The 13896-nt window shown below is 66.1% G+C and overlaps 2 protein-coding genes across 2 annotated transcripts; one reads left to right on the top strand and one right to left on the bottom strand.

Annotated features, from left to right (window-relative positions):
• Positions 1 to 29: 29 nt before the first annotated feature.
• On the bottom strand, positions 30 to 3514 carry TMEM141 (transmembrane protein 141). The gene is made up of 5 exons (XM_084898558.1): positions 3379 to 3514; positions 2956 to 3022; positions 1001 to 1084; positions 658 to 765; positions 30 to 297 (listed from the first exon to the last, which is right to left on the bottom strand). The coding sequence occupies exons 1-5, from the start codon at positions 3430 to 3432 to the stop codon at positions 284 to 286; spliced, it is 327 nt and encodes a 108-aa protein (XP_084754684.1). The 5' UTR covers positions 3433 to 3514; the 3' UTR covers positions 30 to 283.
• A 3031-nt stretch (positions 3515 to 6545) lies between these two features.
• Positions 6546 to 11511, top strand: LCN15 (lipocalin 15; the record flags this gene model as incomplete). Its single annotated transcript, XM_084899913.1, has 7 exons — positions 6546 to 6647; positions 7053 to 7192; positions 7268 to 7338; positions 7511 to 7621; positions 8008 to 8109; positions 8861 to 8938; positions 11375 to 11511. The coding sequence occupies 6 exons, from the start codon at positions 6546 to 6548 to the stop codon at positions 8893 to 8895; spliced, it is 561 nt and encodes a 186-aa protein (XP_084756039.1). The 3' UTR covers positions 8896 to 8938; positions 11375 to 11511.
• Positions 11512 to 13896: the final 2385 nt, after the last annotated feature.

Below are 13896 nucleotides of genomic sequence, written 5' to 3'. Positions count from 1 at the left end.
GGCAGAGCCCAGGGTCAGTGGCACTAAGGTGACATTTGTCTCTCAGCTTCTTCCTGCTCCTGTAGAACTCGGCGGGAAGAGGGAGGTGTTTATTAGTCCACAAGCCCAGAATCATCCCCCTGACGGTGGGGGATGGGCCCAGAAAGGGATTGTCAGTCCCGAGTGCAGAGTCCTCTCACACGTGCCCCCGGGGTGCGGGGAGGGCCAGCTGGGGTGCGAGGTGCTGGGTGCTGTGTTCTAGAACTCTCTGGGCCCAGGTCCCGTGCGCCTGGCTGGGGCTCTCCTACGTGCGTTGATCTGTAAGAGGCAAACAGAGACAGTTCCACACCCTAAAGCTGCACCCATTTTTCTGTGGCAAAAACAGGCGGGGCCTCCAACCAGGATGCAGGCAGTGGAGGCCAGGACCAGGCCAATCCTCTGCCGTCTGATGCCCAGCTGCTCCATCCAGCCGTTTTCACGGGCGCCCACATTCCTCCCCCTGCCCTCCCCCCCACCCCCAGCCCCTATGGGCCTTCCTCCTGCTCACAGGGCTCCCAGTTCCATCTGCTGCCCCCACTCCTTCCCCAGGAAGTGCCTGGGGGGCACAGGCAGGAGGGAGACCCTGCCAGCCTCCCCTCGAGCACCAGGCACAGCTCGCCTCCCACGCCGGCCTCTCACCTGCGCCCATGTCTGCGGGGAGCTTCCCCGTCTCCAGGAAGAGCCAGAGGTCGCTGCACTTCTGGGTCTCCACGCGGGTCACCCCGTAGCTGGCCAAGGAGCCTGCGACTGTGGAGCAGAAGGGGGGGCTGGGCCTCAGACATGGGCACAGGATCCTCTGGGCAGATGGTGGTGGTGGGCATGGGCAGGGGTCACCCCCACCCCCCGGAACTGGAGCCTCATCCCCTGGAGACAGCGATGCCCGGAACACAGCCCCCTGGGGCTCTTAGTGGGAACCTGCTCCTCTGAGGAGCCAGCGTCACCTCCAGCACCTTGAGGCCCCGGCGGGGACCTGGGTACCCACCCACGGCCACCAGGACGTTCCACTGGAAGGGGTACTTCAGCTTCCTCTGAATGAACATCTGCAGGCCCAGGGCTGTGCCGGTGCCTGTGGGGACAGAGCCTCCTGGGGGACAGAGCCTCCTGGGGGGGAGAGCCTCCTGGGAGGGGAGAGCCTCCTGGGGGGGAGAGCCTCCTGGGGGGGGAAGAGCCTCCTGGGGGGGGGAGAGCCTCCTGGGGGGGGAGAGCCTCCTGGGGGGAGAGAGCCTCCTGGGGACAGAGCCTCCTGGGGGGGGGGAGAGCCTCCTGGGGGGGAGAGCCTCCTGGGGGGGGGAGAGCCTCCTGGGGGGGGAGAGCCTCCTGGGGGGAGAGAGCCTCCTGGGGACAGAGCCTCCTGGGGACAGAGCCTCCTGGGGGGAGAGCCTCCTGGGGGGGGAGAGCCTCCTGGGGGGAGAGAGCCTCCTGGGGACAGAGCCTCCTGGGGGGGGGGAGAGCCTCCTGGGGGGGAGAGCCTCCTGGGGGGGGGAGAGCCTCCTGGGGGGGGAGAGCCTCCTGGGGGGAGAGAGCCTCCTGGGGGGAGAGAGCCTCCTGGGGGGGGGAGAGCCTCCTGGGGGGGGAGAGCCTCCTGGGGGGAGAGAGCCTCCTGGGGACAGAGCCTCCTGGGGGGGGGGAGAGCCTCCTGGGGGGGGGAGAGCCTCCTGGGGGGGGAGAGCCTCCTGGGGGGAGAGAGCCTCCTGGGGGGACAGAGCCTCCTGGGGGGGGGGAGAGCCTCCTGGGGGGGGGAGAGCCTCCTGGGGGGGGGGAGAGCCTCCTGGGGGGGGAGAGCCTCCTGGGGGGAGAGAGCCTCCTGGGGGACAGAGCCTCCTGGGGGGGGGGAGAGCCTCCTGGGGGGGGGAGAGCCTCCTGGGGGGGGAGAGCCTCCTGGGGGGAGAGAGCCTCCTGGGGACAGAGCCTCCTGGGGACAGAGCCTCCTGGGGGGAGAGCCTCCTGGGGGGGAGAGCCTCCTGGGGGAGAGAGCCTCCTGGGGACAGAGCCTCCTGGGGGGGGGAGAGCCTCCTGGGGGGGGAGAGCCTCCTGGGGACAGAGCCTCCTGGGGGGGGGGAGAGCCTCCTGGGGGGGGGGAGAGCCTCCTGGGGGGGGAGAGCCTCCTGGGAGGGAGAGCCTCCTGGGGGGGGGAGAGCCTCCTGGGGGGGGAGAGCCTCCTGGGGGGGGAGAGCCTCCTGGGGGGAGAGAGCCTCCTGGGGACAGAGCCTCCTGGGGGGGGGGGAGAGCCTCCTGGGGGGGGGAGAGCCTCCTGGGGGGGGAGAGCCTCCTGGGGGGAGAGAGCCTCCTGGGGACAGAGCCTCCTGGGGGGGGGGAGAGCCTCCTGGGGGGGGGGAGAGCCTCCTGGGGGGGGAGAGCCTCCTGGGAGGGAGAGCCTCCTGGGGGGGGGAGAGCCTTCTGGGGGGGGAGAGCCTCCTGGGGGGAGAGAGCCTCCTGGGGGGACAGAGCCTCCTGGGGGGGGAGAGCCTCCTGGGGGGAGAGCCTCCTGGGGGGGGGAGAGCCTCCTGGGGGGGGGAGAGCCTCCTGGGGGGAGAGAGCCTCCTGGGGGGAGAGCCTCCTGGGGGAAGAGCCTCCTGGGGGACAGAGCCTCCTGGGGGACAGAGCCTCCTGGGGGGACAGAGCCTCCTGGGGACAGAGCCTCCTGGGGGGGGGAGAGCCTCCTGGGGGGGAGAGCCTCCTGGGGGGACAGAGCCTCCTGGGGGAAGAGCCTCCTTGAGGGGGACACAGAGCCTCCTGGGGACAGAGCCTCCTGGGGGGACAGAGCCTCCTGGGGGGTGGGGGGGAGAGCCTCCTGGGGACAGAGCCTCCTGGGGACAGGCTGGCTGGACCCGGCGCAGCCCCGCACCTTCCGGCACCCAGCACCTGCAGGCCTGCCTGCCGGGGAGGCAGATGGGGATGGAGGTGAGGGCTGCACCCCTGGCATCTGCCCCGGCCTACCTGTGACAAGGGTGATAATGCCCTTCATGAAGGCGCCAGACTGGCAGGCGGCGTACTCACCCAGCCCCTGCGGGAGGAGAGGGGGGAGAGGGGGGAGAGGGAGGGGAGGAGGGAGAGGGAGAGGGAGAGGGAGGGGGAGAGGGAGGGGGAGAGGAAGGAGAGAGGAAGGGGAGGAGGGGGAGGGAGGGGAAAGGGAGGGGGAGGAGGGAGGGGCGGGTCACGGCTCAGGCCCCGCCCTCTGCCTGCGCCGGCGCTCCCGCCCCTCCGGCCCTCCTCTCGGCACCCACCGTGAGGCCCCGGCGCTCGGGCACATCCCACCGCCCATGCCCACCAGGATGCCCCCGCGGGTTGCCCCATCCCCACAGCACAGGGTCCTGACTCTGCCTACCGAGCCCCGCCCCGCGCCCCAGGCGGCCTTCTCACCGGGTGCTTGGCGGCTACGGCGTCGTCCACCCGAGACAGGCCCAGGTTCACCATGGCTGGTGGGGCCTGGCCGCAGTCTGCGCAGGCGCAGGCGCAGGCGCGGGCAGACGTGCCGGGAGGGGTGGGGCTTGGGGAAGGGGCGGGGCCTTGAGAGCCTATCTGCGCAGGCGCGGGAGGAGGCCGGGGCGGGGCGGGGACCAGATGGGCGAGGCGAGCCGGAAGAAGGGGGCGGGACCTGACGCGCCCCGCAGCCCTGGTTCTGTGACGTTGCGTGGCGGGAGGTGGGGTCGCGCTCACCATCACCGGCCCCGCCTGGTCCCAGTGTGCAGTGCTCCGCCGGCCTCCCCCCAACACACGGCCTCCGGTCTGGGCTGTGAGCGCTCAACCCGAACAGGCGGAGTGAGGCCCGGGCGGCCTTGGCGGGCTGCAGACCTCGCTCAGGGCCTCGCCTCTGGGGGCCTCCGGCAGCTCCGCGGGAATGCTGCTGGGGTCCCCGCCACATGGCCGGTGGGGTCCAGAGGGGCGAGCTCCCTGCTCTCCCGCGGGTTTCTCCGGGCCCGGCCTGCAGGCTGTGTGGGTGTGCCTGTGTGCACACTGGGAGTTGCACAGGTGTGGGTGTGTGAGGCGGTGGGAGGACCCGGGGCACCTTGCCAGCAGGAGATTACTGAAGGATATCAGGCTCCAGATTAGCAGGATAATGGAGTCCCTTGGGCCTTGCTAACCCCAGGAAGGACTGAAGCTTTGAGTTTGTTTGTTTTTTATTTCAGAGAGGAAGTGGGCGGGAGAAAGAAACATCAACGATGAGAATCATTGATTGGCTGCCTCCTGCACTCCCCCCTGGATGCCCTGACCTGTGTGAAAGAAAAGAGCCACATGCTAACCTGACAAGCTCAGGGAAGGCCTGCGTGGCGGTCTTGCAAACCCAGAGACCTAAGATAACCACAAAAGATGGTTTGAAAATTAAGTATCTAACAGGTTATAGTAGGTAGTCATGTCCCAGATATTTTCCCAGACAAGATCAACTTTGATCTTTCTACTGAGCCCATTTGCCCTTTTGCCCATAAGATAACATATCTGTGAGATGTCTGGGTAACTTGTTAACTTCCTTTTTCCGGAGCCCCTGGGGAACAACCAAATGTGGTGGGCGCCAGGACAGATGCCTCAGATTCCTTCATTATCATGTTAATTGTTCCTGCACTCATCTGAGTACACTCCATCATTTTACTTTTTATCCAATCCCAGATCTTTCCCACTGCTTTGCTTTCTCCCGCCTCCTTACTCCATCACCAATGAATTTCATGAACTCACCTATGTCCCTCCTTTGATTTCAGTGTATAAATAGAGAAAGTAACCCGCCATTCTTCGGAGCATTATCTCAATCCGTTGAGGTTCTGCTTCCCGGCATATGTCGAAAGTTTGGCTCAAATAAACTCACAAAAATTCTTTACAGGTTTCAATGTTTGTTTGTTTTTCCTTCTCGTTAATACCAGTAATGGAATTGTGACCTCCTGGTTCAAAGATCGATGCTCAACCCCTGAGCCACACGGGCCAGGCTGAATGTCTTCTTTGTTGAAATGTCCTTTTAGCCCTAACCGGTGTGGCTCTGGATAGAGCGTTGGCTGTGCACTGAGGGGTCCCAGGATTCTGGTCGGGGGCATGTACCTTGGTTGTGGGCACCTCCCCAGTAGCGGGTGTGCAGGAGGCAGCTGATTGTGTTTCTCTCTCATCAATGTTTCTCTCTATCCCTCTCCCTCTCTGTAAAAAAAATCAATAAAATATATTTTAAAAAATGTCTTTTTAGCCGAAACTGGTTTGGCTCAGTGCATAGAGCGTCGGTCTGTGGACTGAAAGGTCGCAGGTTTGATTCTGGTCAAAAGCATGTACATTGGATGTGGGCACATCCCTGGTAGGGGGCATGCAGGAGGCAGCTGGTTGATGTTTTTCATCGATGTTTCTAACTTTCTATCCCTCTCCCTTCCTCTCTGTAAAAAAATCAATAAAATATATTTTTAAAAAATGTCTTTTTAAACCATGTTTCCCCGTTTGTGGTTTTCTTTTTGTTGTTGTTTGTTTTACATTGGGAGGTTTCTTGAGTCTTAGCGTTCTTGGTAGATTCTGGGTCCGAGTCCTTTATCAGGTGCATGTTGTGTAAGTATTTTCCTGGGGAGACTTTGCCTGCCTTCTGTCCTGTGACTCTGGGACGCAGCAGCTGAGCACTGGCACAGCCTCGGCTCCACCCCTCCTTCCCCCCTGGCGACCAGGGTCTTTCTCCCACCCCAGACCCCTTCCCCTCTGGGGCACTGGTGGTTCCAGCCCTTCCCAGGGACCTAGGGGCATCTGGTGGGGTACCCAGGCCACATGCTGCTCCTGGCACGGTGCCCCTGGGTGCTTGGTCTGCATGGCCACGAGATGCTGCCTGCAGAGGCCTTGGCACCCCAAGCCCCTGCCAGCCGCCAGCCGCCAGCCGCAGTGCCTCCCTGGCGATACTCCTGTCCAAATACTTATGCAACCGGTGATAAGGCGACTTAGAGACCATAATCCGTCCTGAGTGAAGCTCACCCCACTCTCCGTCCTGCTTGCTGGAGGCCCAGCTGGTGGCTGGTGGGGGCTTGAGGGGGGGGCAGTGGAGGTCTGGAGTGAGGGGCACCCAGGCCTTTGGTGTCCCCTCTGTCACAGCTGCCCTGGCACAGGCTCTGCCCCTGGACAAGGTCCACAGGCTGGGCCAGTGGTGCCTTCACGGCTGTGTGGGGGGCAGAGGGAGTGAGGACTGTGGGGGACCCAGGCCCCGAGTGGGGCCGCTGGCTAGAGCAAGCCTGAGCCTGACTGCTCCCTGCAGCACCCCCGAGGGCCCTGGGCCCCCTGCCCCAGCCACACCTGAGGTGGACGGGGGGCCTGAGTCTGCTGGGGACCCCAGGACTGCCTGCAGGTCGGGGGGCAGATCCCCAGCTGGGCGGAGGCAGGTGACAGCCCTCCGGGAAGTGACCCCTGAGCCCGTGGGGACACTTAGAGATTGTGCCAAACAATGGACAAAGGAGCTGTGGTTTCCGGGGCCCGCACCCCTCCCGCCGGCCAGCCGGCCAGCCTGCCAATCTGGTGAGCGGGCTGCAGGGCTGGGCTATAAAGCTGGGCCTGCGGGCGCTCAGACACGGTCAGGACCAGAGACAGGCATGGGGATGCAGTCCGTCCTGCTGGGCCGGGTCCTGGTGCTGCTCTGGGCGTCCACGGCTTGGGCTGATGTCCTGGTGCAGCCAGATTTCGATGCCAAGAAGGTACCGAGGCCGCCGAGCCGTGCGGTGCTGTGCCCTGCCTGTGGAGGGGCCGTGGTGGGGCTGGGGGCTGAGCTGCTGAAACCCATAGCGACGGGGTCACAGTCAGAGCTGTCTCCCCCTGCTAGGCCTGGGGCCTACGACCCTTTAGACCTGCTCTCTATGGAACCCCAAAGTCCCCCTGTGGGTGACGGCTGACCCATTTCCCAGGGCGTATGGAGGTTCACAGTGGCGGTGTGACCTGCCCCACACGTCAGTCAGCACAGGGCCCTCGTCCTCCCAGTTGCAGGCCCAGGCGGTGGGCAGAGCGCTCTGGGGACCCGCCGTGTGGACTCAGACCAGTCCGGGTTCTGGGTGACGGCCTTGTGCTCCCGGGCCCGAGCCGGCTGGTCAACGAGCTCCTCGCAGTTCTCAGGCCTCTGGTACGTGGTCGCCATGGCCTCCGACTGCAAGGTCTTCCTGGACAAGAGGGACCACCTGCTGATGCCCACCAGCACCGTGGCCGCCGAGGCCGGGGGCAGCCTCAGCGTCCACATGGCGTTCCCCTGGTGAGCCGGCGGGCGGGGCCGCCGGCGGGCGGGGGGCCTGGGCAGCTCGGAGAGTGAGTGGGCTGTGACCCGCAGGGGTGACGGCTGCAACCGGGTGGACGCCGAGTTCCTAAAGGTGGGCATGGAGGGACACTTCCGAGTCCCAGGTAGGTCCTCCCCCTCTCCCCCTCACAGGCCCCTGATGATCCTGGGACTGACTGTCCTTAAACCAGGACCCCCTCCATCCCCATCTCCTGCCCCTCTCCCTTCGCCCCTGGGAGCGGAGGTGGGTGGGTGGGGGGGTCGGCCCAGGGCCCCTGCAGCTCTCCTCCTCCCCAGACATGGGCTACCTGGACCTGCGCATTGCCAACACGGACTACAGCTCCTTCGCCGTGGTCTACATCTACAAGGAGCTGGAGGGGGCGCTCAGCACCATGGTGCAGCTCTACAGTGAGGCCCCGCCCACCATGTGTATCCGCCCCGCCCAAGCCACGCCCATAACACACCCCGCCCATGACACCGCCCACTATCTATGCCCGCCCACCGTCTCCTCCTGGCCCCGCCCCTTCAGGGCCGGCCCCGAATCCTCCTCGGCCTCCTGGCCACAAACTCCCAAATCCGGGCCGGGCCGGTGTGAGGGCGGCGGCGGGACTCCCTGGCTTCGATGGTGGGGTTGGCGGGAGGGGCCCCCTCTGGCCTCCTGAGGGCGGGGACCCCCTTCCTGGCGGCCTGAGCCCCTGGACCAGGGCGGAGAGCCTATTGGGCTTTCATTCCCGGGGGGTCTGCGGAGTGGAGCTCCCCAAACCGCGGGGTTCACAGGGCCCCCTCTGCCCCAGGCCGGACCCAGGAAGCCAGTCCCCAGGCCGTGAAGGCCTTCCAGGACTTCTACCCGACCGTGGGGCTCCCCGACGACATGGTGGCCATGCTGCCCAAGTCAGGTGCCGGCCACGCCCGCCTCCGCCTCCGCCTCGCGCCTCCCCCCTGCCTCCCATCTCCCCCCTCTCGCCCCTCCCCCCACCCCTCCCATCTCCCCCTTCCCGCCTCCTCCCCTCCCGCCTCACCCCGGCCGCGCCCCCACCTCCGCCTCGCGCCTCCCCCCCCTGCCTCCCACCTCACCCCTCCCGCCTCCCCCCCCCCCCCTCCCGCCTCACCCCGACCAAGCTCCGCCCCTCCCTGACCAGATCCCGCCAAACCACGCCCACCAGGCAGCACAAAGCCCCGCCCACTACCCAATCCCCGCCTCAGGCTCCGCCCCTCCAGGACAGATCCCACAAGCCACGCCCACCCACAAGATCTTGCCAGGCCCCGCCCCTCCAAGCCAGATCCCACAAGCCACGCCCACCCACAAGATCTTGCCAGGCCCCGCCCCTCCAGGACAGATCCCACAAGTCACGCCCACCCACAAGATCTTGCCAGGCCTCGCCCCTCCAAGCCAGATCCCGCCCGCCAAGCCCCGTCTTCAGCGCTCTGAGTCCCTGAGCCGGCAGCCAGGGGCTGGGCTGGCAGCGACTCCAGCCTCTCCTGTCCACAGCCCCTTCCTCCCCAGCACCCGGAGGGGAGGTCTGGGAGCCCAGAAGGGACAGTCTTTCGGCTCCAGCCTCTGGGTTTGGCTGCATGGTCCCCAGGGGTGGGGGCGTGGTGGGCGTGTCCGTCCACTCCGCCTCTCACTGTCAATCTTCCTTCCTACAGATGCGTGCTCCCCGGGGGGCGCGGAGGCACCCTGACACCCCTGCAGACTCACCTGGCCCCTTCCCAGGCCGAGGCCGGGTAATCCTCCCTCCTGCCCTGCAGGCCTGCCCCTCCTCCCCAGGCCTCCTGCTCTCCCACCCCGCCCCCTTGGCATGGTTCTGCCTGGGTTTGGTGCTTCAGTCTCAGCTCACCCCCTCCAGGAAGCCCCCCGGACTTCCTACGTCTGCCCTAACAAAAGGCCACCAGCGGGCAGCACGGGTCCTACACCGAGGTGTGGGCAGGCAGGGCTGGCTCTGCCCGGGGCTCCAGGGGAGACCCTTGCCACCAGGAGCCGGCAGCCTGGCCTCCCTGGATTTGTGGACTTGACCCTCCCATCTCTGCTCCACTGCCCATGGCCAGCTCCCTCCGTGTGCCTGTGTCCACATGTCCTTCTTTTTAAAAAAAAATATATTTTATTGATTTTGTACAGAGAGGAAGGGTGAGAGATAGAGTTAGAAACATCGATGAGAGAGAGTCATTGATCAGCTGCCTCTTGCACACCCCCTACTGGGGATGTGCCCGCAACCAAGGTACATGCCCTTGACTGGAATCGAACCCGGGACTCTTCAGTCCCCAAGCCGATGCTCTATCCACTGAGCCAAACCAGTTTCGGCAAACGTCCTTCTTCTGAGAAGGACACCCGCCATGGCTGTGGGGCCCACCCTAAATCCGGGGGTATTTCAAAGTGAGACCTTAATTCATTACTCCTGAGAGACCCATTTCCCAAAGAGGCCACATGCAGAGTTCGGGCGGACTTGAATGTTGGGGGGACCCTATCCGTGTCCCCCTGTGCCCCAGCTCACCCCGTGGGCATCAGGCCGCTGCTTGGGAAGGCCTGGGTTCTCGGCCTCTCTCCCTGAGGGCCCCCTGGGGGACCCCGTTCGCTGCCCTCACAGGGAGCCCTCGGTGCACACAGGCAGATGGGCTCCTGGGGACACCGTCCCCCAAAGTAGACATGGGGGACCCACAGGCCCCTCCCCCAGGTTCCCGGAGGAGAATCCGGGAACCCAATGAAGCAGTAAATGCCCGACGGGGTGTGCCAGCCGGCAGGTCGGGAGGCGGCCGTGGCCTCTCCGGCAGTCTGGGCGGCGGCACAGGGCAGCTCCCTCTTCGTCCTGCACCCTGTGCCCTGGGCTCCTGGCCGTCCTGGCCTCGAACCCAGGGTCCCAGGGACGCCGGGCTGCTCCAGCTTTTCGTGGGTCTGGCTGACGCCACTCGGCATCCTGGTGCCGCCTTCTGCCCGGCACACGGGTGGCGGCTTCAGAAGCATTCCGGGGCGGGGGGGGGGGGGGGGGGGGGAGGAGAGGGAGGGAATTGAGCCAAACCCCGCTGTTCCGGAAGGTTCACCTGCAGAGAGCGTGAGCCCCCTCTTTCTGCTCTGTGCCCCTCCCCCCAGATGGTCTTTAAAAAAATAAATTTTAATTTCAGAGAGGGAGAGGTAGAGAGAGATAGACATTGAAACATCCATGATGAGCGAGAATCACTAATTGGCTGCCTCCTGCACGCCCCCACTGGGGATTGAGCCTGCAGCCCCGGCCTGTGCCCTTGACCGAAATCGAACCCAGGACCCCTCGGTCCTCAGGCCAACACTCTTATCCACTGAGCCACACCAGCCAGGGCTCCATGGTCTGAACAAGGAAAAGCAGCGTGGGGGTCGGGGCCGCTCTTGGGCCAGCTCTCAGGTGCCGGTCTGTGGGCTCTGCGGGTTCACTGGCCACTCCTGGGTCACTTCCACACCAGCCCCTCACCGCCGGCCCTGGGCTGGGTCCCTGGGCCTCCTGGGGTGCGGTGGGGGTGTGTGTCCTGGGGCCTCCTGGGGCGCGGTGGGGGTGTGTGTCCTGGGGCCTCCTGGGGCGGGGTGGGGGTGTGTGTCCTGGGGCCTCCTGGGGCGCGGTGGGGGTGTGTGTCTGGGGCCTCCTGGGGCGCGGTGGGGGTGTGTGTCCTGGGGCCTCCTGGGGAGCGGTGGGGGTGTGTGTCCTGGGGCGGGTGGGGGTGTGTGTCCTGGGGCGCGGTGGGGGTGTGTGTCCTGGGGCGCGGTGGGGGTGTGTGTACTGGGGCGCGGTGGGGGTGTGTGTCCTGGGCCTCCTGGGGCGCGGTGGGGGTGTGTGTCCTGGGGCGCGGTGGGGGTGTGTGTCCTGGGGCCTCCTGGGGCGCGGTGGGGGTGTGTGTCCTGGGGCGCGGGGGGTGTGTCCTGGGGCCTCCTGGGCGCGGTGGGTGTGTGTGTCCTGGGCGCGGTGGGGGTGTGTGTCCTGGGGCGCGGTGGGGGTGTGTCCTGGGGCCTCCTGGGGCGCGGTGGGGGGAGGGGTGTTTCCGCATCCACAGAACTCTGGGCAGCGGAACAGCTCGCAGGGCCTTGCAGGGATGGGTGAACGGTGAAGGGGTGAAGGGGGCGGTGTGCGGGGCGGCTGGGGCGGCTGAGGAGCGTTGGCGGAGGGGGGAGGGTGGATGGCTGACTACGCCCTTCCCTCCGTGCAGGGCAAGCGGAGCAGCGGGCCTCACTCGTCACCCCCCGCCTTCCAGACCCCGGTCCTGCCCACCCCCTCCTGCTCACCCCCATCCCCAGTGGGACATCTTCCTGGGCTCCTTCCCCCCAATAAACTTATTTTACAGGCTCCAGGCTCCTCACTCCTTGGCGAGGCCCCCCTTGGCCTGGGGCTTCTGGGGAAACTGAGGCAGGGAGGTGGGTGAAGGGACTCTGGCTGCTGGGCTCCCCACGCTGACCCATGGGCTCCCAGCGGCTGCGGGAAAGCCAGGCCCCGGGGAAGACCAGCCTTGCTGCTGGGGCTCTGTGGCCGGATCTGGATGCTGGTCTGGGACCCGGATGTAAGTCTGAGCCCCGGATGTAGGTCTTGGTGCGTGGAGGGAAGTGTGGCCACTAGGGGGCGCCATGGGCCCAGGTGTGAGGTTTGGGTCAAGGGCAGGACCTTGGGATGATGAAATGGTGGTGTGGACGAGCCTGGGTATTTAGACTGCAATAAAGGGTTAGGCAGTGGTTCTTGTTGTGGGTCCCAGGAATGGCCGTCTGGTCCTAGCCATAAAGGTCCGGGACCCGGCCAAACCGGTTTGGCTCAGTGGATAGATTGTTGGGCTGCGGACTGTAGGGTCCCAGGTTCGATTCCGGTCAGGGGCACAAACTTTGGGGTTGTGGGCACATTCCCAGTGGTGGGTGTGCAGGAGGCAGCTGATGGATGTTTCTCCTTGATGTTTCTAACTCTCTATCCCGCTCTCGTCTCTCTTTGAAAAATCAATTAAAAATAAAATAAAAAGGTCTGGACCTGGATGTAGGTGTGAGCCGGGATGGAGGTTGGGTCCTGGGAGGGCAGTTCGGGCCCGGCAGGGAGGTCTGGGCCCCGCGGGCAGCACTGGGACCTCTGGGTTAGGGAATGGTGGTCGGGTTACAGAGGGCGAACTATGCCCTGAGACAAGACAGGCTTCTGTGACTGAGGCCCGGAGCCAGGATAAGCTTCTGGGCCCGCCATTGTGGCCCCTGTGTGTGCTTCGGTGAGGCCCGGACATGGGTCCTGGTGGTGCCAGCGCACTGGGCGCCCTTGGCTGCCAGCCAGGCCCGTGTGGGCCGCTGGGCACAGGCCGTGAGCCACTGTGGCCCTTCCTTCACAGACTGGAACCAGAGGCCCCCAGGTCAGCGCCTGGACCAGCCAGGGCCCGGCTGGGGCTCAGGCCCAGGGCTCAGGCTCCGGGGCCTGGCTCCATGCTGACCCTCGAGGAATGTGTGGGCCGGAGAGCCCCCGGGCCGGCCACGCCGCTCCCCTCCCTGACGCCGAGCCTGCGGTCTCCGCCAGGAGCTCTGGGCGTCTCGGTGATGTCCGGTGCACACACCTCAGAGGGCCCGTGTGGGCGGGCAAAAGGGCGCTGGAGGTCCCGCCTCACTGCTCATGGTGCCCTGCAGGGTGGCGCCGGAAGGAGGAGGCCTGAGAGCACCTGACCTCCTCCTGCCCCTGCCCTGCCAGAGGCCGCAGGGGCCCCCACACTCCCTGTCTCCCCTCTGCTGCCCCGTCAAGCCCATGCCAGGAGCCCTGGCTCATCCACCGGGCCCGGGGTCAGCCTGGGGCCGGGGCCGGGGCCGGCCAGTCCTCCGCCTCCTCCTCCTGCGGCCCTGCCCTTGGGTCACCCTCTGGGCCCCCGGTGTGCCGGCCGGCTCTGAGCCCCCCAGCCTGACAGCCTGTGTCTTCACCCTGACGTGCTTATCCTCTGGTCCCGGCCGGGAATGCATGCTTTGGGGGGCGGGGGATGGGGGAGGAGGCCTGGGCCCGGGCGGGAGGACACAGCACAGGAAGGACACAAGTAGACACGCAGTCGTGGTGGCGGGGGGGGGGGAGGGGGAGGGGGGCGGTGTGGTGGTGGGGGTGGTGGTTGGTGCCTGCAGAGGTCCCCCAGGCCGGCCAGACCCTCCTCCGCCTCCCCCCACCTCCCCAGGCCTCAGGGATGCTCCCTCTGCAGGGACGGCTCTCCGGAGACTCCCAGAGGGCCCCTGCTCCTCCCCGCACCCGGAGGGCAGGCCGCTCGGCTCTGGCACTGAGCGAGCCCTCCGAGCGTTTGTCCCGACGAGCTCGGCTCTGAGGCTGAGCCTCCGCCTGTGAGCCAGGAGGTCAGGTTCATTCCCGGTCAGGCCACAGGCCGGGTTGCGGGCTCCATCTCCAGTGTGGCGCGTGCAGGAGGCAGCCGATCCGTGATCCTCTCTCCTCGTTGATGTTTCTCTCTCCCTCTCTCCCCCTTCTTCTCTGAAATCAATAAAAATACATTAAAGGAAGAGCCCTGGCCGGTGGGCCCTGAGGGCACCTGCTGATGACACCCGGTCCCTGTGTCTGTGGGAGGTGCAGGGAGCCTGGGGGTGCTCCGGCCCCTGTGGGGGGGACCCCTGCTCTCAGGCCCCTGTGGACCCTGTGCGGCGTCCGCGCCGTCCCGGCCGGCCACCCCGGGCTGTGGGCGTCCGTCACACGGCCCGATGGGCCTGCTGTGGAAGAGGCAGGGGTGCTCCG

The sequence above is a fragment of the Pipistrellus hanaki genome (genome assembly GCF_964339955.1).
Source record: "Pipistrellus hanaki genome assembly, chromosome: 11".
Classification (NCBI taxonomy): Eukaryota; Metazoa; Chordata; class Mammalia; order Chiroptera; family Vespertilionidae; genus Pipistrellus; species Pipistrellus hanaki.
The sequence above is the reverse complement of the archived record's forward strand: the minus strand, read 5'-3'. Positions and strand labels throughout refer to the sequence as shown.

Bases quoted from the DNA above. Each gene is read 5' to 3' on its own strand.
- TMEM141 (XM_084898558.1), bottom strand. From the start codon at position 3,432: ATGGTGAACCTGGGCCTGTCTCGGGTGGACGACGCCGTAGCCGCCAAG. The intron at 3,023-3,378 runs GTGAGAAGGCCG...CTCCTCCCGCAG, and splicing joins CCGTAGCCGCCAAGCACCCG to GGGCTGGGTGAGTACGCCGC. The intron at 766-1,000 runs GTGGGTACCCAG...TCTGCTCCACAG, and splicing joins GAACGTCCTGGTGGCCGTGG to TCGCAGGCTCCTTGGCCAGC.